At 35.7% G+C, this 26,501-nt stretch overlaps 1 protein-coding gene across 6 annotated transcripts in view; it reads left to right on the top strand.

The window, feature by feature from the left end:
• KLF12 (KLF transcription factor 12) overlaps window positions 1–26,501 on the top strand; it is a 450,478-nt gene that overhangs the window by 258,027 nt on the left and 165,950 nt on the right. The window contains exon 5 of one of the 6 annotated variants that reach the window (XM_082859607.1): window positions 20,611–20,690. The exons of the other annotated variants lie outside the window; for them this stretch is intronic. Within the exon in view, the coding sequence (XP_082715733.1) occupies window positions 20,658–20,690 (33 nt within the window). The 5' untranslated portion in view covers window positions 20,611–20,657. The remainder of the gene's footprint in view (window positions 1–20,610; window positions 20,691–26,501) is intronic. 6 annotated transcript variants of the gene reach the window in all.

Here is a 26,501-nt window from a genome sequence, read left to right as displayed (position 1 = left end):
ACATGATCAGTGTGGTTCCTATCCTGCAGGAGATTTATAGGAACACAGTTCTAGAATTTTTAGTGGTTTCTTAGATGTTGACCATATTTTCTCAGTGACTCTTCCAAATGCAGTGCAGCCTGCACAGTTAAGCTCTTTGAAGATAAAGGAAGAGTACAAAGCATGACAGACAGTAGCAAAGAATCAAGTTTTGAGTCTCACAAGTCCCCTAAAATCTGAGGAGATTTCTTACTTTTCAAATGACATTTCATTCTTGGAAGAAAGGCTCATAAGCATACAAACACTGATTTTCTGTAGAACGAGTGTTTCTTTCTTGACAATTTCAATAAGCTATGTGCTTACCTCTTTTCCGTTCTCCTTTTTTTTGGACAATTACTTACCATATTGTTTTTAAGAAACTGAAGCACAATAACCTTCTCTTTTTAACTAACACAGGTGAAAGGCAAAGAGTTTTCATAAAATAATGAAGGATAGAATTATGCATACTGAGATTTGGCGTTAGATCTTGATGCTATTCAGAGCACTAATGTCCCCACCCAAAGCCTTCATAATTAAAAGACAGTCAATGATTTAACAAAACTTTTATAATGAAAATATTAAAAGAGGTAACCTAAATTCATTTTAGTCTAAATTATTTTCATCTAAAAGTTATAAGGTTTTTTTAATCAGATATTTAAATGTCATGATCAATAATCAGTGTTTCTCTCATAAATAAAGCAAACTTAGAAACGGCCGTCATAGTCTCATGTATTCAGTCACTTCTTGTCATGCAATCCTTTATCTTGGTTTCCCTAAGAAAGCTCATTCAGGATTCTTTTTTTTTTTTTTTTTTTTTTTAATTCATGGGGATAATATTGGACCAACTTCAGATAAATGTTTATTTGGAGCTTACAAAAATTTTAAAAGTGGTTTAGATGAATAGATGGATAAGAAGTTTTTTTAAAGAAAACAGTTCAAACAAAATGAACTTTTTAAAGAAAATGGTACTTTTATTAGCTTTGCTGTCTTTAATTTTTTTATATTATTTATTGTATTTATGGATGACTTGAGCAGTATATCTGGATTAGACTATGTAGATTAAAATTGGGCAGTTATGCTTACTCAGTAGCACATATGCACATAGCACAGTTTCTATTTTTGAAGATGTTTGATGTTTCCAATGATGATTAACTGTGAGAGTGTGTTGTGTGATCAGAGCTAGTGAGTGAGCAGTTTTGATCTGACTGTATACATTAACAACAATTATACTTTAATTTTTTAAAACATTTTGATATTTTTGATGTATCCAATAGATTTGATTCTCTGTCTTGTGAGATGGCTATGCCCTTTTACAAAAAGAGCCCTTGCTATGTGCCACATTGCTACTTCCTAGTTAACTTTGTTATTAGGTTATTACTGAAGTAGCACAGATCTTCTGTCGCTGAGCACAGATTTCACGCAGAATTAAAGGATGTCCTGGATGGCAGCTGGAGAGAATCAGAGAGATTCTGTGTGTTCCATGCTCATGAATAAAACTGGCTTCTCTACTCAACTAGTAGGAATGGCAAACCTCTGGTATACAAAATATCAGTGGGCATATTGTGGGTAAGTGGCACTGGAGGTTAGAGTTTTCAGGGTTCCATCTTTGTAGCACTCTCCTAGATTCGTGCCAGCTGACCTTTGTTGTCCATTTTTGGAACCTACCTATGTGATGTCCCTGCAGAACCTCCACCACCAGCGTTCACCTAAATGGTGGGTTCCATAGTGCACCTTCCTTATCTCAGTAGGGGGCACCAATCTTCATCAGGTTTCTGACGCCAAAGCCAAAGGAGCCAAAGCCATCCTTGCTATCCTTCATTCCTGCATCCTCCACATTCAATTAATAACTTCTAAATATGCCTTTTATCTGAATTCATCTCCACCTCCCCAAATGCTCACCCCAGCTACACTAACTAATAGCCTCCTAACAGGTTTCTCTAACTTCCATTACCACCCGTCAGCCCATTCTCCACATAGCAGGTTTCTCTTCCCAACTTACAACCTTTCAGCATCGTTTCATTTCCCTAAAAATAAGACCTAGTTTTCATTCATAGCTTAAGGCTCTTGCTTGTCCTCCTTTCTAGACTTCTCTTTCTCTAGGTATCTGCCTAGCTCACTCCTCCTTCTCTTATTTCAAGTCTTGATTCAGACGGCCACTGTCACTAAACCCTTCCATTACCACCTGTTTAAAAGTGCAGCTGCTTCATTGGGTGAAGAGTTGTAGGGATGGGTGGTAATGAAAGCAAACGCGGATGCAAGAAGACAAGTTTGCAGACTTCTGTAATAGTCAAGACTAGATGGTGGTGACTTGGAGTAGGTTTGTGGTATTAGAGATAAAGTGGCGTAAACCAATTTGCGATGTATCTGTAGGTTTAGTTAAAAGATCCCACTTACGGATTGGATTTTGGAGCTGATGAAAGAGGAATCAAGGATAACCCCTTAGTTTTGTCTTGAGCTACTAGGTAGATGTTGATGCTATACAGTGACAGGGGGAAAGACTAGATTAGGAGATGTCTTTTTGCAGAAGAGAGAAATTGAGTTACATTTAGATGCTAAGTGAAGATTTCAGGAACATCATTGGCTATGAGAATCTGTATTTTGAGGTGAAGGTTTCATAGTGATTGACATATTGATGTAAGAGGTTACCTAAAAGATTGTAAATAGAATAGAAGGTACAGGACTGGGCCCCGAGGAATTTTAGTACTGAAAGTTTGAGCACTCTAAGTGAGCCAGCAAGGAAGCCTAAGAAGACTGCCAATGAAGTAGGCAGAAAACCAGGAAAGTGTGCCTCAGAGGTCAAAAGAAGCAGGTACTTAATGAAGAGGCGATTGCTCAGCAGTGTTGAATGTTACTGAAACATCAAAGAAGATGAAAATAAACAAGTAAATAATAGATTGGCAGCAAGGTCATGGGTGGTCTTGATAAGAGAATTCTGAGCGGCCAGTGTTGCGGCTACTAGTCCCATGTGGCTTTTTAAGTTTAAATGTACATTAATTCAAATTAAATAAAATTAAATATTCCTCAGTCACACTAATCATATTTCATGTATCTAATAGCCACAGGGGGCTAGTAGCTAGACATTGGACATTGTAGCTATCTAGCATTTCCATCGTTGCAGAAAGTTCTGTTGGATACTGCCAGACTAGAAGGCAAGTGCAGCTCTGAGTGAGCGTGTCCTCTTTTGGCCTGACAGACTCCTCTCCCTGTGAGGAAGGGTGTGGCCAGAGAAAGACTGGAGCAGAGTCCTTGAGGCACTGGATCCGGTATACCTGGTCTGACCTAAGGGGATAGTGCCCAGTAGAGTAGTGAAGATGAAAGCATGATTGGAGTGGTTCAGAAGAGTTGGAGAGGTGCAGACAGGCTGTAGATCTCTCTGGTTTAGGAGACAGTGGAAGCGATTACCGCAGATCTTTTCTTTTATTGACTATAAGTGTTACACTGTTTTGTGCAGTTGCACTCCTGGGAGGTCAAGGACACCTGAGGAGGTGATTGCAAAGCGTGTTGTCTGGGGAAATTTGATTCTGTAGACAGTACTTCATGCTAGGCTGAAGATGAATAAAACTCAGATCCACAAAGGAGTATTGATATGCCCTTCAACTGAGGGAAGAGAAGACAAGTGCGGTTGTATTTTAGACATACTGACATATGGAATCCTCAGAACAACTTTAGGAGGTAGGTATTGTTAATATCCTTGTTATCCAGATGAGAAAAGAATTCCATTTTATTCTGATAAATGAGATTGATAGGAAGTCAACTGAGGACCTATTCTGTGGATCTCTGAAAACCAAGTAGGGGACTTAACTTTTAACATAGTGTACAAAAAAGACTTTGTTTTTTCAACTGTATTAAATTTGGGGAAGTTGCCCCAGAAAGGCTGTTGTTTTCTCTCATAACTTATATCTGTAATTAAGTTGGCTGTCATTCCATTTTATCAGTTTGTCCTTTATAGTAGAATAGCTAGTCACCGTGGTACAGGAATGTGGTTTATCTCACACATTGTCATATAGCACATGCCCAAATTGTAACTTTTCTAACAAAAATTAACACTTTTTAAAAATGTGAGTTAATTATTTTATCAACTGTCAGAGACAAATCCTACCTTTTGTCACATTGTGCCTTACAGTGGGATTTGCTATGTCCATGCCTGTTTTTCAGACTGGGTTATAAGTTCCTTGAGGTAAAAATGGGTGTGTATTTGTTTTACCCTGGAGTGCCCTGCTCAAAGCTTTGCAGATAGTTAGATGTTGAATAGATGCAGGTTGGGTTGAATTAAGTACTATGTTACTTCTGTTGAATCAGTTTCCGAGCAGAATTATTTCCTATTCTCTTTCCTTTTGTGCTTGATCTTATGGTGCCCTTCCCTGTCACATCTCTCCAATGTACAATAAAAGAAACATCCCTAACTATACTACCTTGTAGTCTTCCCCACTGAATGTCATCCTGTTTATGTAATTAGCAAGTTATCTGTGGTAAGGACATTTAAATTTATATGTCTTGTAGAGCAGAGGTCCCCAACCCCTGCTCTAGAACCGGGCCGCACAGCAGGAGGTGAGCGAGTGAAACTTCATCTGTATCTACAGCCACTCCCCGTTGCTCACATTACCGCCTGAGCTCTGCCTCCTGTCAGATCAGGGGCAGCATTAGATTCTCATAGGAGCATGAACCCTACTGTGAACTGCGCATGTGAGGGATGTAGGTTGCGCGCTCCTTAGGAGAATCTACTGCCTGATGATCGGAGGTGGAGCTGAGTCGGTGATGCTAGCGCTGGGGAGTGGCTGCAAATACAGATTATCATTAACAGAGAGGTTTGACTGCACAGAGACCATAATTAATCGATTGCTTGCAGACGCATATCAAAACACTCTCAGTGAGTGGCAAGTGAGAACAGGCTCAGGGCTCCCGCTGGTTATGCATTATGGTGAGTTGTATAATTATTTCATTATATATTACAATGTAATAATAATAGAAATAAAGTACACAATAGATGTAAGGTGCTTGAATTATCCCGAAACCATCCCCCTTCAAACCCCAGTCTGTGGAAAAATTGTCTTCCACGAAACCGGCCTCTGGTGCCAAAAAGGTTGGGCACCGCTGTTCTAGAGGACTCTGCCACATATTCGTAAGGCTTATATGATAAGAATTGGTGCTCTCTCTTTTTCAACAAAGAGGAACTTTTCAAACTTTGATAGAATCACTCATTTTTTTCTCATGCAAGTAACTTAGTTTTTAATGAATTTACTGCTTTTCTCATTAAAGTTGCTTATTTATAAAAAAATGTGTAATAAGGCATAATTGAATTTTATTTAATAGCTAACAACAAACTTCAGAATGTGTAAAAATAAGGAGGCAATATAATCTAGATATTAGCCATAGTAATTATTTGAAAAAGGGTCTTTTTTTCTTATAGAAGGTATTCTTAATTTAGCAGTCATCAAAATTACTGGGCTAATAAATTTCATATTCAGGGATGATTGTTTTCATTGCACAGAAGACAGTTTACAAAGGCACCAATGTGACAATGCACTGAAAAGAAAAATGAAGAATGAGTATGACTCCATCCATAAATGCTGTTTGCCGAGCATGAGATAGTTCCCTAAGCCAGTCTATACGTGGTCCTGATATTTGTCTCCTTTGATAGTTTGCTTTATTGTATGTAATAATGGACTCTGTTAATGTATATTAATTTGTACTGCTTCTGTTTCGAAATAATTGCAGTTGTTTTAAAATGCTTATAAGACTAAATATCAGACATTAGCAGCATTTATTTTGGGTTTTAGTATTGGCTCTTATGATTTAAACATAATAATTTTTATTTGAGTCCCTTCTTAGCAATAAAATATGGGCTGATGGAATATGATTATGTAAATATCCTTTTTTTTCCAACATCTTTATTGGAGTATAATTGCTTTACAGTGATGTGTTAGTTTCTGCTTTGTAACAAAGTGAATCAGCTATACATATACATATATCCCCATATCTCTTCCCTCTTGCATCTCCCTCCCTCCCACCCTCCCTATCCCACCCCTCTAGGTGGTCACAAAGCACCGAGCTGATCTCCCTGTGCTGTACAACTGCTTCTCACTAGCTATCTGTTTTACGTTTGGTAGTGTATGTATGTCTGTGCCACTCTCTCACTTTGTCCCAGCTTACACTTCCCCCTCCCCATATCCTCAAGTCCATTCTCTAGTAGGTCTGCATCTTTATTCCCGTCTTGCCCCTAGGTTCTTCATGACCTTTTTTTGTTGCTGTTGTTAGATTCCATATATATGTGTTAGCATACGGTATTTGCTTTTCCCTTTCTGACTTACTTCACTCTCTATGACAGTCTCTAGGTCCATCCACCTCACTACAAATAACTCAGTTTCGTTCCTTTTTATGGCTGAGTAATATTCCATTGAATATATGTGCCACATCTTCTTTATCCATTCGTCTGCTGATGGACACTTAGGTTGTTTCCATATACTGGCTATTGTAAATAGAGCTGCAGTGAATATTTTGGTACATGACTCTTTTTGAATTATGGTTTTCTCAGGGTATATGCCCAGTAGTGGGATTGCTGGGTCGTATGGTAGTTCTATTTTTAGTTTTTTAAGGAACCTCCATACTGTTCTCCATAGTGGCTGTATCAATTTACATTCCCACCAACAGTGCAAGAGTGTTCCCTTTTCTCCACACCCTCTCCAGCATTTATTGTTTCTAGATTTTTTGATGATGGTCATTCTGACCAGTGTGAGATGATATCTCATTGTAGTTTTGCTTTGCATTTCTCTAATGACTAATGATGTTGAGCATTCTTTCATGTGTCTGTTGGCAATCTGTATATCTTCTTTGGAGAAATGTCTATTTAGGTCTTCGGCCCATTTTTAGATTGGGTTGTTTGTTTTTTTGGTATTGAGCTGCATGAGCTGCTTGTAAATTTTGGAGATTAATCCCTTGTCAGTTGCTTCATTTGCAAATATTTTCTCCCATTCTGAGGGTTGTCTTTTGGTCTTGTTATGGTTTCCTTTGCTGTGTAAAAGCTTTTAAGTTTCATTAGGTCCCATTTGTTTATTTTTGTTTTTATTTCCATTTCTCTAGGAGGTGGGTCAAAAAGGATCTTGCTGTGATTTATGTCAAAGAGTGTTCTGCCTGTGTTTTCCTCTAAGAGTTTGATGGTGTCTGGCCTTACATGTACGTCTTTAATCCATTTAGAGTTTATTTTTGTGTATGGTGTTAGGGAGTCTTCTAATTTCATTCTTTTACATGTAGCTGTCCAGTTTTCCCAGCACCACTTATTGAAGAGGCTGTCTTTTCTCCACTGTATATTCTTGCCTACTTTATCAAAGATAAGGTGACCGTATGTGAATGGGTTTATCTCTGGGCTTTCTATCCTGTTCCATTGATCTATATTTCTGTTTCTGTGCCAGTACCATAGCGTCTTGATTACTATAGCTTTGTAGTATAGTCTGAAGTCAGGGAGCCTGATTTCTCCAGCTCCGGTTATCTTTCTCAAGATTGCTTTGGCTCTTCGGGGTCTTTTGTGTTTCCGTACAAATTGTGAATTTTTTTGTTCTACTTCTGTGAGAAATACCATTGGTAGTTTGATAGTGATTGCACTGAATCTGTAGATTGCTTTCGGTAGTAGTGTCATTTTCACAATGTTGATTCTTCCAATCCAAGAACATGGTATATCTCTCCATCTATTTGTATCATCTTTAATTTGTTCATCAGTGTCTTATAATTTTCTGCATACAGGTCTTTTGTCTCCTTAGGTAGCTTTATTCCTAGATATTTTATTCTTTTTGTTGCAATGGTAAATGGGAGTGTTTTCTTAACTCCACTTTCAGATTTTTCATCATTAGTGTAGAGGAATGCAAGAGATTTCTGTGCATTAATTTTGTATCCTGCTACTTTACCTGATTCATTGATTAGCTCTAGTAGTTTCCTGGTAGCATCTTTAGGATTCTCTATGTATAGTATCATGTCATCTGCAAACAGTGACAGCTTTACTTCTTCTTTTCCGATTTGGATTCCTTTTATTTCTTTTTCTTCTCTGATTTCGGTGGCTAAAACTTCCAAAACTATGTTGAATAATAGTGGTATCAGTGGGCAACCTTGTCTTGTTCCTGATCTTAGTGGAAATGGTTTCAGTTTTTCACCATTGAGGACGATGTTGGCTGTGGGTTTGTCATATATGGCCTTTATTATGTTGAGGAAAGTTCCCTCTATGCCTACTTTCTGCAGGGTTTTTATGATAAATGGGTGTTGAATTTTGTGTAAAGCTTTTTCTGCACCTTTTGAGATGATCATATGGTTTTTCTCCTTCCATTTGTTAATATGGTGTTCCACATTGATTGATTTGCGTATATTGAAGGATACCTTGCCTTCCTGGGATAAACCCCACTTGATCATAATGTATGATCCTTTGAATGTGCTGTTGGATTCTGTTTGCCAGTATTTTGTTGAGGATTTTTGCATCTATGTTCATCAGTGATATTGGCCTGTAGTTTTCTTTCTTTGTGACATCTCTGTCTGGTTTTGGTATCAGGGTGATGGTGGCCTCGTAGAATGAGTTTGGGAGTGTTCCTCCCTCTGCTATATTTTGGAAGAGTTTGAGAAGGATAGGTATTAGCTCTTCTCTAAATGTTTGATAGAATTCGCCTGTGAAGCCATTTGGTCCTGGGCTTTTGTTTGTTGGAAGATTTTTAATCACAGTTTCAATTTCAGTGCTTGTGATTGGTCTGTTCATGAGTATCCTTTGTCAGTAAAACAAAAATTTGAAGTTTATAAGATTGTTTTGCACTCGATATTCCTCATACAGACTGTACTTTGAAAATTAAAGTTTTATTTGTTAGTGATTTACATATATCTTCATGCTTACTCATGAAATTCATGTACTTGTTTTAAAATTCAGAATTATTTAAATCCACATCTCTTTGGTATAATTAATTAAAATCTAAGCACAAATTTCTTTCCCTATTTTAGTATATTCTGTATGTGAATATATTCTGTGTGAGTATAATTTGGATAAATTTAATAAATGACCTTAATGAAAATGACATTGGCAGATATGGTTCTGAGACAGCGTAGTGTGTTTGTGTATATATAAGAATATTGTTCAGTCAGAAACAAAGGAGGAAATCCTGCTGTTTGTGACAATGTGGATGCAGCTGGGGGGCATTATGTTAAATGAAAGAAGTCAGACAGAGAAAGACAAATACTGTGTGATCTTACTTATATGTGGAATTTAGAAAACCAAACTCATAGATAAAGAGAACAGATTGGTGGTTGTCAGAGGTGGTGTGTGTGAGTGTGTGTGTGTGTGTGTGTGTGTGTGTGTGTGTGTACGCACGCATAGTAAGTGAAGGTGCTTAAAAGCTACAAACTTCCTGTTAGAATATAAATAAGTTCTGGGGATGTAATATACAGCATGGTGACTGTGGTTAACAATATTGTATTGTATGTTGGAATGCTGCTAAAAGAGTAGATCTTAAACGCTCTTATCAGAAGGAAAAATAATTGTAGCTGTGTGAGGTGATGTTTGTTAACTAAGCTTATTGTGATGATCTTTTTTGCAGTATATGCAATACATATATAAAATCATTACCTTGTACACCTAAAACTAATACAGTATTGTATGTCAATTATATCTCAATAAAACTGGGAAAAACATAGAGTTCTGGAAACTCCAAAAGGTAAGTCCTTCAAACGTTAAAGAACAGGAGCTTTTTAAACTTCAAGCTTTGTCTGCAGCAGTCAGTATTTCTCATGCCTGCGATTGATATGTAGGTGGCAAAAATCGGAAAGGCTTTATTCCCATCTTGCCCCTAGGTTCTTCATGACCTTTTTTTTTTTTTTCTTAGACTCCATATATATGTGTCAGTGTACAGTATTTGCTTTTCTCTTTCTGCCTTACTTCACTCTGTATGACAGACTCTAGGTCCATCCACCTCACTACAAATAAGTCAATTTGGTTTCTTTTTATGGCTGAGTAATATTCCATTCTATATATGTGTCCCACCTTCTTTATCCATTCATCTGTCAATGGACACCTAGGTTGCTTCCATGTCCTGGCTATTATAAGTAGAGCTGCAATGAACATTTTGGTTCATGACTCTATTTGAACTAGAGAATGGACTTGAGGACAAGGGGAGGGGAAGAATAAGCTGTGACAAAGTGAGAGAGTGGCATGGACATATATACACTACCAAATGTAAAATAGATAGCTAGTGGGAAGCAGCCACATAGCACAGGGAGATCAGCTCGGTGCTTTGTGACCACCTAGAGGGGCGGGATAGGGAGGGTGGGAGGGAGACGCAAGAGGGAGGAGATATGGGGATATATGTATATGTATATGTATAGCTGATTCACTTTGTTATAAAGCAGAAACTAACACACCATTGTAAAGCAATTATACTCCAATAAAGATGTTTAAAAAAAAAGAAAATTAATGACATCCATATGAAATATAAATATATAAACATATTTAAAAACCCAGTTAATTTTTGGAACATCCTAAAAAAAAGAAAAATCGGAAAGGCTGACCAAGTAAACGACAAGGAGAGTGAAGCAGCTGCTGTTCTAGTCACGCAGAACACGCCCTCACTTTACCTTTAAAAATGTAGTGAAAGCAAGATTAAATGAGCCAACAAAACATTCCATAAGCCCTTAGTTTTTAATTTTTATTCACTTTTTGGACAAAGCCATAAATCATGCTGATTATTTCAAGTTATACTGATGAAAAAGACCTGGTTACCTGACTTATTCTTATAATGAATTTTATTAGTGTCATATAAACAACGTAATGCCACATTACTCGAGTTAAGATTTCATTCCACCCCTTCATTAGCACTAACAGTAAAAAAATGGGAGTAGAAAATTCATGATCTTGTGCCAGGCCCAGATTTCTAAAGTTACTAATGAACTGGAATGGCAAAGCTGGTGTGGACGCTTGTTTGAAGTTTGTCAGTCTAAACTAGGTCTTGTATGCAGTGGATTCTTTTTAGCTCTATCTATAAACAACATAGTTTGCTTTTTAAAAAAATCATAAAGGAAAAGCACCATGGTGTGCCAAAGGCAAACAAACAAAAACCCACCTATCCAGTGTCTACAGAGGAGGAAAAGTTTATATGAGAGCAAAACTCTGTGTGAAAAACTTTTTATATGGGACAGTAGTTCTGTGCCAAAGCTTAGAAAATGAAATTCCCTCGACCTTGCCAAACTATAATTATACCTGTATTATCCTATTTTTGTATTAAATATTTTGTTTCCTTAGATTTATAAATTAGGAGAACTTTGACTAGATCTTAGTTGTTTTGTGTGTGTGAATAAGTTGGTTGAAGTTTTTTTTATCTCTCATGCTAAATATAAGAAAGTAGCGTCCTTGCTAAACAGATGAAAGCAGTTATTTTCCCACTTTAAGATTTTAGGAGAGTTTAAAGAGAAAATGTTACTTTATGTGTTTTTTATCTTCTATAAAAAAAATAACACTTACTGACTCTATGTTGGTGCCAAAATACAGACATCAAAATGAAATCTATGGCTTTGTAAATAATGATTTATAAATCTGAGTTATAAAAATGGAATTGTTTCCGCTAATTTGGCCTTCATTTCCAAAACTCCGTCCCCTTAATTTCTGTTTAGTTTTGCTTGGCAATGACTCCTGAACTGTGATTTTTGTTTCGTTGTCTCTAGAGAGCATGTTTAGGAATTAATGACTGTAAATAGGTACATAAAAGAGTTCTAATCTGTCTTAAGCGTTAACATTTTTAGGTGTCAGCCTTGCTTAAAGTAGGGTACATGCTTTATTTTTTAACAGAATAATAATATAACATCAAGTTTACTCTTTGTAAAAGCAGTAGGTCTTTATAGATTTTTCTCTTTAAATAGGTCAAGGTGTAGTTTTCCATTCCATAATAGTTCAAGTAATTGTACTAAGTTTCTGATTCAAGAAAAACACCCATTTAGAACACAGCCAAGAATCTGGAATTTAGAAAAATTATCTTTGGAAGAGCAGCCCTGTTCATGCACCTGTAGGGAAAAAAAAATCCCATAGATCCTTAAAAGCCTATTTATTCTAATTTTGGATACCAGTTTTACCCCATGTTTGTTTTGTTTTCCAGCTCTAAAAGTAGTTTTAAAGCAGCAAATTAGGAAGGGAATGGTTGAGTCATGGCTAGAGGCATCTGGAAGCCGCTGAATATGACAGAGGAACCTTCATCACAGGTTGGAAGTAATTCCTCAGAAGGACCAAAGTCCCTACATAGACATTTTATAGGAATAATCCTTTATAAACATTTTTCCTAAACTTACAGCATGTGACAAATTTACCATGCTGACTCGTAGGATGAGGCAGTAAAGTGAATGTGAATTTCTTTCTGGCCCATTTAACTCTCTCTCAGTCTGGGTCTAATGCCAACCACCTAAGTTGTTGAAAAGTTGAATATTTGTTCATTTGGAGAAGAAATGCAAAGTCCACAAAACATTTCCTGTTCTCAGCCATCTGATATTTAATTAGGGTGGCAAGGATATAAGTAATGAAAAGCAAAAAAGCTATGTGTGAAGTTCCAGGTATGCATTAGTCAATAGGGACCTGAGAGGAGGACTCTTAGCATGTTGGACAGTGAAGAGCCTTCTGTTAGAGAGATGGCCTGAGTTAAGTCTTAAAGGAGACATGGACTTAGCCAGGCAGAGGAGGTGGAGAACCCTGCTCCAGGCAGCAAAATTAGCACTGACCGTCAGTGAGAACCAACGAAACAACCAACGAAACAGGGTTTATTTGAGTAGTACCCTAAGTCTTGAGGAGCTTCTGGTGAAGTGTGTCAGAGCAGGGGTCAGCAAACTCTTTCTGTAAAGGGCCAAATAGTAAATATTTTAGACGGTGCAAATCTTATGGACCATATGATCTGATGCAGTGGCTCCATAGATAGTATGTAAATGAGTGGGCATGGCTGTCTGTGTTCTATGATGACAGTTTCAAAAATTGTCATGTTGGATTGGCCCTAAGGCTCCAGCTTGCCAGACCGCTGGTGTAGAGGTTGTGTAAGCACCACAACCCTCTACTGCTTTGAGTAATTTTCTTGTTGCTTTTGTTAATACCTTCATAAGATTGGTCTGAATGGCATAGTGTAGATAGAATTAAGGAAAACTTTTATATTCTTCCCCTTTAAAACTTTTTTTTTCCTTGTGTTTTAAATATTGTAGTTTTACTGTGTGTTTTAGTATCTGATATTTGCTTTCCATTCTGGAGATTCTAACATTTATTAGCATACTTACATATAGTAATTGCTCACAGTGTCTCATTACCTTCATATCTTTTGTTCTGTTTTCTTTTTGTTTCTTAAGTTTGTGTCACACTGAAAGTGTCACAGTAGAAGAGTAGCAGAAAACACATTGACTATCCAAGGGTCATAGACATAGGCTTTTCAAAGCAATAACATTGGAGCTCGCCCTTGAGGGATAAGTATAATTTTGCCAAGCAGTGAAAAAAAGAAACGATATTTTGGGCATGAGAAATAGCATCAGCAGAAATAAAAAGTCGTGAAAGGCAGTGCAGTACTCGGTGAACATAGTCCAGAACATCAGAAAACCTGGAGGGTATAGATCTATCCTCTGTTTTAAAGTATCTTAATTGACCGTCTTAGTTGTTTGGGTTTTTCCTGCAGCCTGTGGAATGTTCTTGCCCTTCTGCAGAGTCTGTTTTCCCTCTCACAGCCAAAATGATTGCTTTTAAATGTAAATCAGATGGTACCACACCTCTGGTCAAAGATTTTCCTACTCAAAAAATAAAATAAGAACTCCTTGCCATCTCGTAAAAGATCCTCCATGACCTGACTCCTTACTCCCCTGTATGAACTCATTTTCTCCCATGTTTCCTGCTCTACCTCCACGGGCCTCCTTGAGATCTCTCAAGTGTACCCGGCACACTGCCGGCTCATAGATCCTCTGGAGCACTCTTCTCAAGGATGTCTCCCTTATTTTATCCGGGTTTCAGTTCCAATCTCACTTCATCAGACGAGCCTTCTGTGAACACCCAATCTAAGTAGAAGCTTCTTCCATGAAACTCTCTGGCCTCTTATCTTGTCTCTTTCTTGATAGAAAATCTCTTAAAAACGTAACTCTGATGTCACTGTGGAAGTGGGACTGCACAATAGTTGAAGACCTTGGCTGAGGAATTAGGAGAAAAATGTAACACAGAGCAAATTCTGGGTATTCCAGGCCAGAAATACTTTTAAATAATTAATAGAAGTTTTGCACCTTCTTTACCAGTTCTTCATTCCTCTTTTAATTTTGCCTTCTTAGAACAGCTCCCAAAGCATGTCAAAATGAGAAAGTCTGTCTTTAGGTGAGAAACATCAAATTTCTAAGGTTAAATTTTATGTCTGTGTGGCCTCTATAGGAAAATGTAAGAAGAACTTTCCCTTTTTATTAGCCTCTGTATAATTTTAGGTCATTATTCATATAGAATGTAATTTTCTATTGTGAATAGAATTAGTACATAATTTAATTAAATTTACTTTGAGTTTATGCTTTTCCAAAACCAGCTATAAAGTCAGTATTACTCTTATAATCCATGAAGAGTCTAAGATTCATGAGAGATATCCATTAGCACCTTTTCAAATTTGAAGGTCAAGAGAAAATGCCAGTAGAGTTATTACTATATTATCGTGAGGTTCTTTATGACAGCTAAAACACTAAGAAAAGTACAACTAAATTGTATGTAATAAGGATTTATTAGCTAGATACACATCTCTCGGAGATAAAAATACTCCAGATCCAGGAAAGGATACATCAAAAAACTATTTTATATCAACTGAGCTGTTATATGTTCCATACCAGGCTCCCTGACTTTTTCTGGGGCACAGGATAAGTTGTGAGAGTTCTGTAGGGAGAAGTGAATAAACACAGGAGTATTCGTAGTGATTCCTGGTTAATAGCTTAGCCAACATTTCCCCCTCCCCTCCCCTCCCCTCCCCTCCCCTCCCCTCCCCTCCCCTCCCCTCCCCTCCCCTCCTCCTTGCCCTGTGGCTTGTGGGATCTTAGTTCCATGACCAGGGATTGAACCCAGGCCCTCAGCCGTGAGAGCGCAGAGTACTAACCACTGGACCACCAGGGAATTCCCAAACTCTTTCCTTTTTTAATCTTTATCTCTATTCACATATCAAACAGTGAACCATGATAGGGAAATGTTTGAGGGAGAATATGTCAGCAGTGTATCACTGAGCATGAAGTAGTCACTTTTTTCCAGTTTTATTGCCTAAATTACATAATTATGCCTAAAGAAAAGTACTCTGGTCATTTTAGTTGTATGCAAATGTTGCTCTGATGGCCTATTTAACTCTCTCAGGTGAGATTTAGTGTGCTGGGTCACCTGGATTTTATATTTGGCATGCACTTTATTCAAAATATGGGACATAACTTAGCATTATAAGAAATTGTATTACTTATGATGGTACAGGTTGTAGTAATAAAACAAATCTCCAAGAGCAATGAAGGAAACAACTTAAAAGAAACATGATTAATCTAAATGATTTGATGTTTTGTTCTTTATAGACAATGATACTTCCAGTAGTATGGAGGAATAAATACTCTGAAAAGTCATCCTACTGCAAAACAATTAGAGAAGAGAAAAAATAGGGCAGATTTTTCAGGTCCTTCCACCATTCCTAGTTGTTCCCTTCCCAGTTAACACAATGACACACACATACACATGCACACTAAAATATCAAGAGGTCATAATTGGAATTACCCTGGGAACAATGTCAGTATTAGACTAGGGCTGACTGAGATCAAGAAACAAATAGAATTGTTAAAAATAAGAAGTATAATTGACTCAATGGATAAACTACAATGTCAAAACTGAAAAAAAGACAAATTCATAAAAATAGCAAGAAAAAGATATCACTTACAAAGGAAATACCAATAGAGACATCCAACTTCTCAGTATCAACAATGGCAGCTAGAACACAGTGGGATAGTATTTTCAAAATGCTGAGAGAACATGTCAACATAAAGTTGTGTTATCACTCACTATAATTCTGTGAAATAGCTTCCAAAAATATGAGCAAAACTCAGGACATTTTTGAGTGAACAAAAACCAAGAACCTAAAGTAAAGGACTTCCTAAAGTATTCAACTAAATGATTCTGACATATTAATACTTGAGGAAGTAATAGAATGATCCCAAAAGGATGATCTGAAATCTAAAAAGGAATGATGACCAAAGAAGTTGGTGAGCATTACATAAATTTACACACACATTTTCTTCTTGAGATACTACTACTAATATTTAATTTGTAAATTAAATTACAACTGAAATGTTGGACTATCAAAACATGTAAGTTTAGAGAGGATATTGGGAATTAGTTTCGTAAGGTCCTTATGTTATATCTCTATGACACTGTTAATTATGCTTGATAAAAATTCAAGAGTAACTACTAAAAGAATAGAAGTACAGTAAATCATTTCCAAACCCAGTAGAATGGAAAAAAATTTGTAAGACAAGAAGCAAACAAAAAAGTATAGGCATCTTTTTTTTTCTATGTGTTTTTTTAACATCAGAAATGATAACAAGTAGGTAAGAAAGGCAGAACAAATGGAAAGCCAAAAGTAAGATGATAAAAATAATGCCACATATCACTAGTTATAATAAATGTAAATGAATGTGATAAGCTGCATTCTGGCCAACCTCCAAGTTTTCCTGTCTGCCCCACCCAAGGGTGCATGCTAATCCAACCTCCAGAAAAGGACTTGACTAGCTGAAATCTTGGTTTTAGCCTGTGAGACCCTGTGCAGAGCACCCAGCTAAAATGTGCTAGATTCTTGACCCACAAAAACTGTGAGATAATAAATTTGTGTTGTTTTGAGCCACTAAGTTTGCAGTAATTTGTTATTCAGCCATAGAACACTAATACATTGGACTAAGCATGAAAGCCAAAAGATGGAGATTGTTAGTTTGATTTTAAAAGTGTAATTATATATGGTTTACAAGAGAAATACCTAAACATAAAAACATATAAAGATTAAAAGTAAAGGAATAATGACAAGTTTACCATGGAACTGTATCCATTTTATTTTAGATCATTCAGACTTAAGTACAGAAAATATAATTAGGTAGTGATAGAGTTTCACTACATATATTACATGTTATCAGGATTACATAACAATTATAAACTTATAGGCAGCTAAAAAGAGTAGCATGAAAATATATAAAGCAAAATTGATTTAAACATAAAAAATGGAAAGTTCTCATACAGAAGGAGACTTTAGTATACCTTTGTCAATGATTTTCATGTCAGAACAAACTAGTAAAGATAATGATGAATTCTGAAACATAATTCATAAGGTAAATGGAATAGAAAATATAGACCCTTGCATCAATAATTTAGAAAATAATCATTCTTTCAATATTTTCAAAACTGTAAAAATGTACCAAAAAAATGCCATAAAAGCAAGCCTCATCACAGTTCTGAAATTCCTATTATACAGCCCACATTTTCTGACCACTGCATTTAATTAGAAGTCAGTAATGTGAAAAAAATTGAAATTTAACATCTTTATAAATAACTCATGAATCAGGCAAATTATAATGGAAATTTAAAAAATAGTTAGAATTGTATGATAATGAAAATACTATATATCAAAATTTGTAGGATGCTGTAAAACTGGTACTTATAACCTTAAAAGAGAATAAAGGCATATATTAGACAAGAAGCTAATTATGGATGTTCGTTTTCTTATGGTTCATATAAATTTAATATTTATTATGCCTACCTATATTAATTGCATTATTTTGCATATTTCAAATATTATAAAAATAAATACTGATACAATTCTTTTTTTTAATATTGAGTGGTCTTTCTAACTTGGCAATAATTACTGTGTTCTCTTCTAATAAGTGTTCTTTTGCAGATGATATATGAAAAATTAAGATGACCAGTGTTGAAACAGAGATGACCAGTGCTGTTGAAACAGTGTAGTAAACAACATTTAAGCTGCTCTTAATCATGTTTTTATTTTATATCTCATCATTGAAATTCCTAATTACAATCTGATATTTAGAATGACTAGATATTTGCAATATATTAAGGACAAGGAGCTATCGTTCTTAAAATTTCTCTTTAGATGACATCTAATCCAAAGGATAGTGTCTGTAAGTTCTTACTTAAAAGAAAACTTTCACTGAAAATTTCATTATCACTTGATAATAAAGCAAATAAAATAATATAATTACTAAGTTGTGACAGTCAGTTGTCCCATGTCTCTTAGTTCTGATGACTTGAACTGGTAATGGTTTCACTTGAGGGAGGCTATTGCCAAGTTGGTGGGTGGTGTAATAGGATGTCCTTGTCTGCTTCCCAAGCCTGTACAAGTACTTACTTCACTTTGGTATAAAGTCAGTGCCCTGTGCTAAAGAAAATACAAGTTCATTATTGGGCATATTATAATTCAGAATAGACTGACATTGCTGCGGTTACATTTTCCTAAATAACTGAATTTGTCAGTATTGAATTTTATTGTGAAAAGGGCATCATGTCATTTATTTTACATGACATTATGGCTTCTAGTAAGATTGACTGATTTATAATTTATTCTAATTTACTGTAGTGCATAATTGCTTAAACTTATTGAACAGGCATCAAATGTTTCACAGGGGATGTTTCCCCTCTTTTCTCTTTCAATAATCTGAATGATTTACCTTCATAGAACTGCCTATTTTCCCCCATAAAAAGCAATATATCTAGTGTCCATTAAAGTCCCAAGGTCAGATATTCAGAGAATTCATAAATAACCTTATCTGAAATCATCACAGTGTGAGAAAAGCTCAGTAATAAAAATTCAGAGCTGCTACTTCCTTAATAAGTCGTCCGCAGCTCCGAAGGCTGCACTTGACCTCATCAGAATTCTCCCCAGTGCACAGTCCTCAACCTTGCCTTTTCCACTTCCATAGTAACCTTTCTAACCAAGTTCACTTGTATTCATTTGCATTTTTAATGAATTATTTGCTTCAATACCTTCTTTTGAGTGGTGTCATATGTTTACTACCCTCATTATAAATTCTGAATGCCTTCTTAATTTAAATGCTATAGTAAAGCTTTTGAAAACATCATCAGTGTGAATTATTTTTAGATATTTTGAAACATAGTAATACATATTACTGATATTTCATAGCCCTACGTTTTTTTCCTCTGAGAATTATTAAAGAGTATTAAATCTTTTCATTTCACATATTTTTACTTAGAGCAGAAATAAAACACATTCAAGTAAATGTATTATTATAATTTTTAAAATAGTTCACTAGAGTTTAGGCTGAGCAAAAGTTTTCAGAAAAATCTACAGAACCAAATATGGACATAGGGAAAGAATAATAAAGTTGGGTTTAATAGCTCATTCCCCAGTGCTTTGATTACATCATATACTTTTGTTCGGGGACTTACGATGTAAGTTGATTTTAAGCTGTGTTATATATAAGTTGCATGTTGTTTCTAGAAGTAAAAACACAACAGTCATACCAAAAGTAAAGTAAAAGAAAATTTGACAAACAATATTTTGAGCATCGTCATCTATTTAAAATTAGGCTAATGGTAAAATGATAGAAATCTCAGACCACATTTAATAAAGCTTTCTTAGGAATCCTCTCTTCTCAGTGCCTGACAGATGATTCTCTTGGCTCATTTCATGTTTAGGCTTATCCTCCCTTTTATTTATTTTTAGAGGTTAAATCTACTAAAGTGATTTCTCTGATTATTTATGGAAGTTCTTAATAGGGAAGCAGAGATGAGAGCAAACCAGGTCAAATTGATCATTGATTAGGTTGTTTTAACAGGCTATTATCAAATGGCCAAGGCTAATAAAATCACTCATTTAGATCAGTTGCTGAATTCATTGTAATGTTCTATGGTAGAATTAGGTGATTAGTTTTTCACCTTTGATTTTAATGTGATTCAGCTTATATTTGTTATTACCCATGTGCAAACTTGACATAAATGGAAGTATTAACACACAAACTTGACATAATGAAAGTCTTGCTTTAGGCTTAAAACCATGAAAATATGGTAGGTGCAATGGGCAATTCTCAGTGACCAAAGGAGATACCAAGAGAGAAATAAGCAAATGGGATAAAGGAAAGCATATAACAGCACCAGCCTCATTCCATTCATTGATTCAGCAAACATTCCAGATATTGGGCACATATCAGTGAAGGAAGTAAAAATCTCTACTCTCATGAAGGTTCAGTCATTTCTTCTGATTATTTTGGTTCCCACAGCTGAGCCTTGAGACCTCTACTCCTAAAAGCTTGACTCTGTTTTCCTGATTGTTTCAAAAATTTATCAGACAATACTTAACTTCCCTCTTTTCCTCATTCCATTTACCTCTCCTGTACCCACTTATGAGAATATCTTAGCCAAGTGAGATATCAGAACTATTTAAGAACAGGTAGAACAATGATTGATCAGTCAAAAAGGGTTCTGGCTGTAAAGAACCAACTACTCTACTAATCCAGAGCTTGGCAAGATCTAGCAATGGCTGGTGGCTTCCTAGGTACTCCCAGATTTAATTCCCTTTCTTCTAATCAGTGGAGTCTGACTCCCATTCCCTGTTCTGTTTTGGACAGTGGTCCAGGTTCCTGGCAGAGTCCATCTCTCCAGTCCCAGTTCTAGCATGATTGCCTGCCCGCCTTACACCTGTCCTCAGGTAAGGACTGAGGAGTCTCGTAATCCATAAACTGTCTGCAGACACTTGAGTTCAAAATACTGAATGAAACTTATAGTTTTTAATTTTTCATTTCTATTTTTGTGTTTATATATATATTATTATACTGAAAGGGATTTGAAGACCTAAGTGAGAAATTTTGGCCACTAAATGAGTTTATACAGGGTGAAGGTGGGTGATGCTGACATAAGGTGTGTAGATTAAATTTTGAAATGTATTTGTAGTGTGAATGGCCAGACATAAAATCTGGACAAAAAAATGCCATCATTTACCGCACATAGGACTTGTTAGAATCGTTTCCCTTTCTATAGGGTGCAGGACCTAAGTACGTAGTCTCCCACACTTAGGGAAATAGCTTACGGGGAGAATTGAAAGTTTCTCTGGGAAATCTTGCTTTGACTAAAGCCCTGATGAAATCCATTCCATGGACTTTTCCTCATTCCCTTTAAAAACTGAACCCTACAAAAATGTAAATTCCACTGTACCGAATGGGGGATGTATTTTTTAACTGATATAATTAGCCTCTTCAGGCAGATAGAGCAATGAAAAATATAGACTCGTTCTCTCTTTTATTCATTTGACAAATATTTATTGAAAGTAATTCCACACTGCAAGGAGTCAACAGTCTTCTAAGAGGGACATATACATGGGCAGATAATTCTAATACAGCATGGTAGGTGGAAAAATTGGTTGGATACAAGAAGAAAGCTCCTAATAGGACTAGAGTGAGCTTCAGAGAAAGCTTCCTGGAAGAGGGGACATCTGAATTTCATCTTAAAGATGTCTAGAAATTAGGGAAAAGTTGAGGGTGGAGAAAAAGTGGTTGGGAGAGAATTGTGTACTTCTTTTCAGAGGTAACAGAATGTGTGAAGGGGCCCAGAATTTTCAATAATGTGAGGAAACTCCATGCACTTTGAGACAGAGAGAGTGGAGGGATATGAGAGGTGGGTGTGGGACTATCAAAGGTTATCATTTATGCTGTGTTAAAGAACCTAGAATGCATATGCTTGGTGATGGGTAACTGTGCATTTTACACCTTCCTTTACATTTCTTATCTATATTCATATATGTTTTTCTAATCTCCTAACAGGTTTGCAGACTATAACACAGGAAATGGTAACCACTCTAGGAATTGAGTGGAATTTCAAGCAGCCAGGAATTTAATGTAGAGAATTAGATGTTTATGTAATCCATTGAAGAGAGGGAGGGGTTGAAGGTGGGTTTGCCTCTCTATCATTGATTTCAGGACACACCATCATAGCTGTAAAGCAGAGACTGGGAAGCTCCTGGTATTGCCATTACTGCTATGGACACAAATGCTTCTCACACAAATTATTCAACCCTACAACGTGGAACATTGTTGTCAGCAGCCACCCCAGCCAGAAGATGACCTCCAGCTCACTTCTGACTTCTAATACTTGCATGAGGGCATCTCACTGGCAGAATCTAGAACCTTACTATATAAGAGAGTTTGATGTTCCACCCCTGTGTTTCAGGGAGATATAAGTGAGCAGTAGTAATAGATGATAAGCAAAATCTAATCACATCAAATACAATATTCTGTTTTGTACTTGTTTATATAGTGTATAAAATGCTGAATATGGTTTTTCCCCGACTCCCTAAACAATCTACCTTTAGTATGAAGGTGACCAGAAAGGAAATAAAAAGGTTATCAACAAGGGAGTGAAAAGAAGTCTGGAGAAGAAAAGACTCTGGCTAGGATAGTGGGGGAAAAAGTACATTTGACGGACCAAAAGGATGGCCAGGTTTACAGGGAAACCTTCTTTGTAGCTAATTTTAGGTGGTTTTCAGTGAACATCCCTTCACACTAATTTCTACTTTAACCTTATGTTTTTCTCTACTGAGACCTCCTCAGAGCTCTGAAGGCAAATGTTCTGACATTATGCATTTCATAAAGCTGAATGATCATATAGGCATGAGGACAAAGGATCACTTTAAGATTGTGTTTAAGACCACTGATCTACACACACACATACACACACTTCTAGCTACCTTTAAGTACTTTTGAGAATATCTTTCCTCTATACCAGAATAAAAAGCAAGCTGTGGACTTCAAAATGGGAAATATTTGAAAAGTGGTGACTGTAGAATGGAACCAAATTTGTGTTGACATGTGTTTTACAATGTTATTATAAAATCAATGATATAATGTGTAAATTGTTTAACTCGTATAAGTGAAATATTATTGGAGTGTAGCATTAGGACATCTGGTAAATCTCTGACTTGCTACAGTTATAGGAAAAGGAAGCAATGAGGTGAAACTGATGATGCTCTGATTAGGTTCTGAATAAAAAGAGATGTCAAAAAGATGGAAACCTGGGGAGAATGGAAATTTATATTGAATTTTGTAAACATTGGGAAAAAAATACTGGACATGGTAGTGGGGGGAGAACGTAGGAAAGCTGGAGTTTTAGAGTGCTGCAAACAGCAAAAAAAGTTACTCTGGTTCAAAATAAATGAGAAGTTCCATGACTCATAGAGTAATCAGTGTGGCTCTACTAGGAGCTTTTTTATTTCAGTTATAAAAGATAAGTTAGTCAGGGACAGGGAAGAGATAGAACTGTTCAATACTTGTTCCATCAAAGAAGAATTCTCTAACTTTTAGAAAAGGAGGGGCCAGTTTTCTTCAGAGGGAATTGAAGTCTTCAATGGAAGATAAATTGTTAAGAGACTGTCTGCTTTGTCATGAAGTCCATTCCTTCATTTAATGACTGTTAATGAGTTCCTATAAGGACAAGGTGCCAGAAACTATGTTAAGTGCTGAATACATTACATATATGTATACTGATAAATCTTACCTCTGTAATTGCAGGATGATTATGGAAAATCTAAGAAAAGTTGAGGAGAAATTGGACAGAGGATTGGACAGATATTTCTTTTATAATTTTCAAAATGTAAAATTAAACTCTGGAAAGGTGTACTGCTATATTTGTTGAAATTGACATTGTATTATTAAACACATAGTTTAGGTTGGTGTTTAGAAAGAATATTGATATCCATATAAACTTAAATGGATTTCCTGAGAAATCACATCAAATGTTATTTTTCACATTTTTGACATTGGAAAAATGCCATCAATGTAGCTGGGTTTGATTTCAGCAAGGCATTCTCTTTTTCTTATAATTGTTTTTCATGGACATGTGCAGAAAAAATACTCTGAATAATAGTGTATCAAGGTAACAACTTTATTCTTCAGACAATTCACATGTAATGTTTTATGGATTATTGTTGACCTGTAGTGAGGTCTAATCTAAGGACTTAGCTCTTCCATTTATTTTTCTAGGTATGTTTCTTCTTTTAAATTTGATATATAACATACATACAGAAAAGTTCACAAATTACAAGTGTGCTGTTTGTGAAATATCCGCAAAGTGAGGCAGACACATAACTACCACCCAGATCAAAAAAGAGGAATTTATGTGTCCCTTTGACATTGCATCACAGTCACTACCCGATTTCAAAATAATGACTATCTTGGCTTCTAAAGCTATAGCTTAGTTTTGCCTGTTCTTGAATTTTGTTAGGTTTTGATCACAAGTATACCAACCTCATAATAACATTTAAAATGTGTTCCTTTTTTTTAATTCTGGAAGATTTTGCATGTGATTCGGGTTATTTTTAAATTATTTCATCATAATATGTTTGAAATAATTCATGAAGCAAAATCTGGGCCTAGAGTTTTTAAGTCAGAAGGTTAAATCAATTTCTGAAATAGTATAAGATACTTTGATTTTCCTTTTTTTTTTTTACGGTACGCGGGCCTTTCACTGTTGTGACCTCTCCCTTTGTGGAGCACAGACTCTGGACGCACAGGGTCAGCGGCCATGGCTCACGGAAGGGGCCTAGCCACTCCACGGCATGTGAGATCTTCCCGGACCAGGGCACGAACCCGTGTCTCCTGCATCGGCAGGCGGACTCTCACCCACTGCGCCACCAGGGAAGCCCTGATTTTCCCTTTTTTTGGTGTCAGTTTTGGCAAATTGTACTTATTAAACAATTTCTCTATTTTATCAGAATTTTTAAATCTGTTAGCGTAAATCTATCCTTAACATTCTCTTATGTTTTTAATTGAGACATCCCCATTTCTTAATCCTGATATCGGTAATGACTGCCTTTTCTCTCTTTTTTTCTTTAACGGTTTTACTGTGAGTTTATTAGTTTATGGGTCTATTGAAATAACAGGTTTAGGTTTTGTTTAGGTTCTCTGTTGTGCATTTGTTTTCTATTTAATTAATTCTATTATACTCAATGTTTTCTTCCTATCCTTTATTTAAGATAAATTTGCTTTCTTTTTCTAACTTCTATAGATAGATATTTAGATCATTGATTATCAACCTTTCTTCTTTTGTAATTATGTTTTAGCATAAGTTTTCATCTAATCACACCTTTAGCTATATGCCACAGATTTCACATATCATATTTTTATTCTTATTTGAATCAAATTATTTTCTTTTTATTGTGATAGTTTTTCAACCAACAGGCTGACTTTAAGGTGTACTGCTTAATTTCTTAGTGTTTTGGAATTTTCTAGGTATCTTTTTGTAATTGATACCTAGCCTAATTCTGCTGTGGTCAGAGAACATATGCTGAATAATTTTAACTCTTTGGATTTATTAAGACTTAGTTTACAGCTTACCCTGTGGTCAGATTCTGGTACAAGGTTCAGAGTACTTGAAAAGCACTGTTTATTGGGGAGATACCAGGTATATTGTTGTAAACAGATCAACTAAGGTAGGTTTGTTAATTGTGTTGGGTTTTTTTTTTCATCTTCTATACTTTTGGCTCCCTGTTTATCAGCTATTACGAGAGGTGTGCTAAGATCTCACACTATAATTATGGATTTGTCTATTTCTCATTTTTAGCCCTTTATGTTTTTAAGGCTGTTTTCAGGTGGTTATAAATTGAGAACAATTATATGTATTCCTGTTTGTGAGGTCATTTTGTCAAAATGAAATGTCCCTCTTATAGTAATTATTTGAGTTTACAGTATACTTTTTCTGGTATTCATATAGCTATGTGAGTCTGTTTTCATTCTTTCAGTTTCAACTTCTATATTCTTATGTTCAAGATTTCTCAGTTTTAAGGTATTAACAAAATCTAAAATATTAAAAGGTTTTAAAGCCATAAAAAACTAGACTACTTAATTGCAGAATGTAGAATCTTTTACATTTAAATATAGTCTTATTGTATGTTTTTTGTTACCTTTGTTCTGTTACCTTTCCACTTCATCTTGGGGAATTATTTACAATCTGATATAATTTGTGTGTATTTGTAGGAAAAGTGTAAATCAGTGTTTTCTCTTAAGACCCCACCCCCTTTTCATATGGTATTACTTAGGTTCTATCTCATCTACTGACCAGGGAAAGTATCAAAAAATGTTCCAGCATATTAAAATTCAAATCTAATAATTTAATCTAGCTAACCAGTAAAGTATAATGAAAGAAATCAATTCCTAATTGAAATAAGGGGAAAGGGACAATGCCATCTACATGTCACCTTTTTGTAAATCAGGATATCTGCCATATCCTTTATACAATTAAGGAGTCATCATATAAGCTGGAATTACTGTTTAGAGTTGCACTAGCAAGAAATTATCCAGCACCATTTTATGCAAACCAAGGGAAGGATTTTTTTATTCTTCAATTATCTTAACCTATAATTCTGTGATGTGCAACACAGCTTTAATGAAAAAATGTAGAATTGATATTATCAGTATCATTTAATCCAGTTTCACAATCTCTTATCTGTTAAAAGTTAGGAAAATTTAACATT

This window comes from Leucopleurus acutus (genome assembly GCF_964270905.1).
Source record: "Leucopleurus acutus genome assembly, chromosome: 18".
Classification (NCBI taxonomy): Eukaryota; Metazoa; Chordata; class Mammalia; order Artiodactyla; family Delphinidae; genus Leucopleurus; species Leucopleurus acutus.
This window is presented reverse-complemented; position numbering and strand designations above follow the sequence as displayed.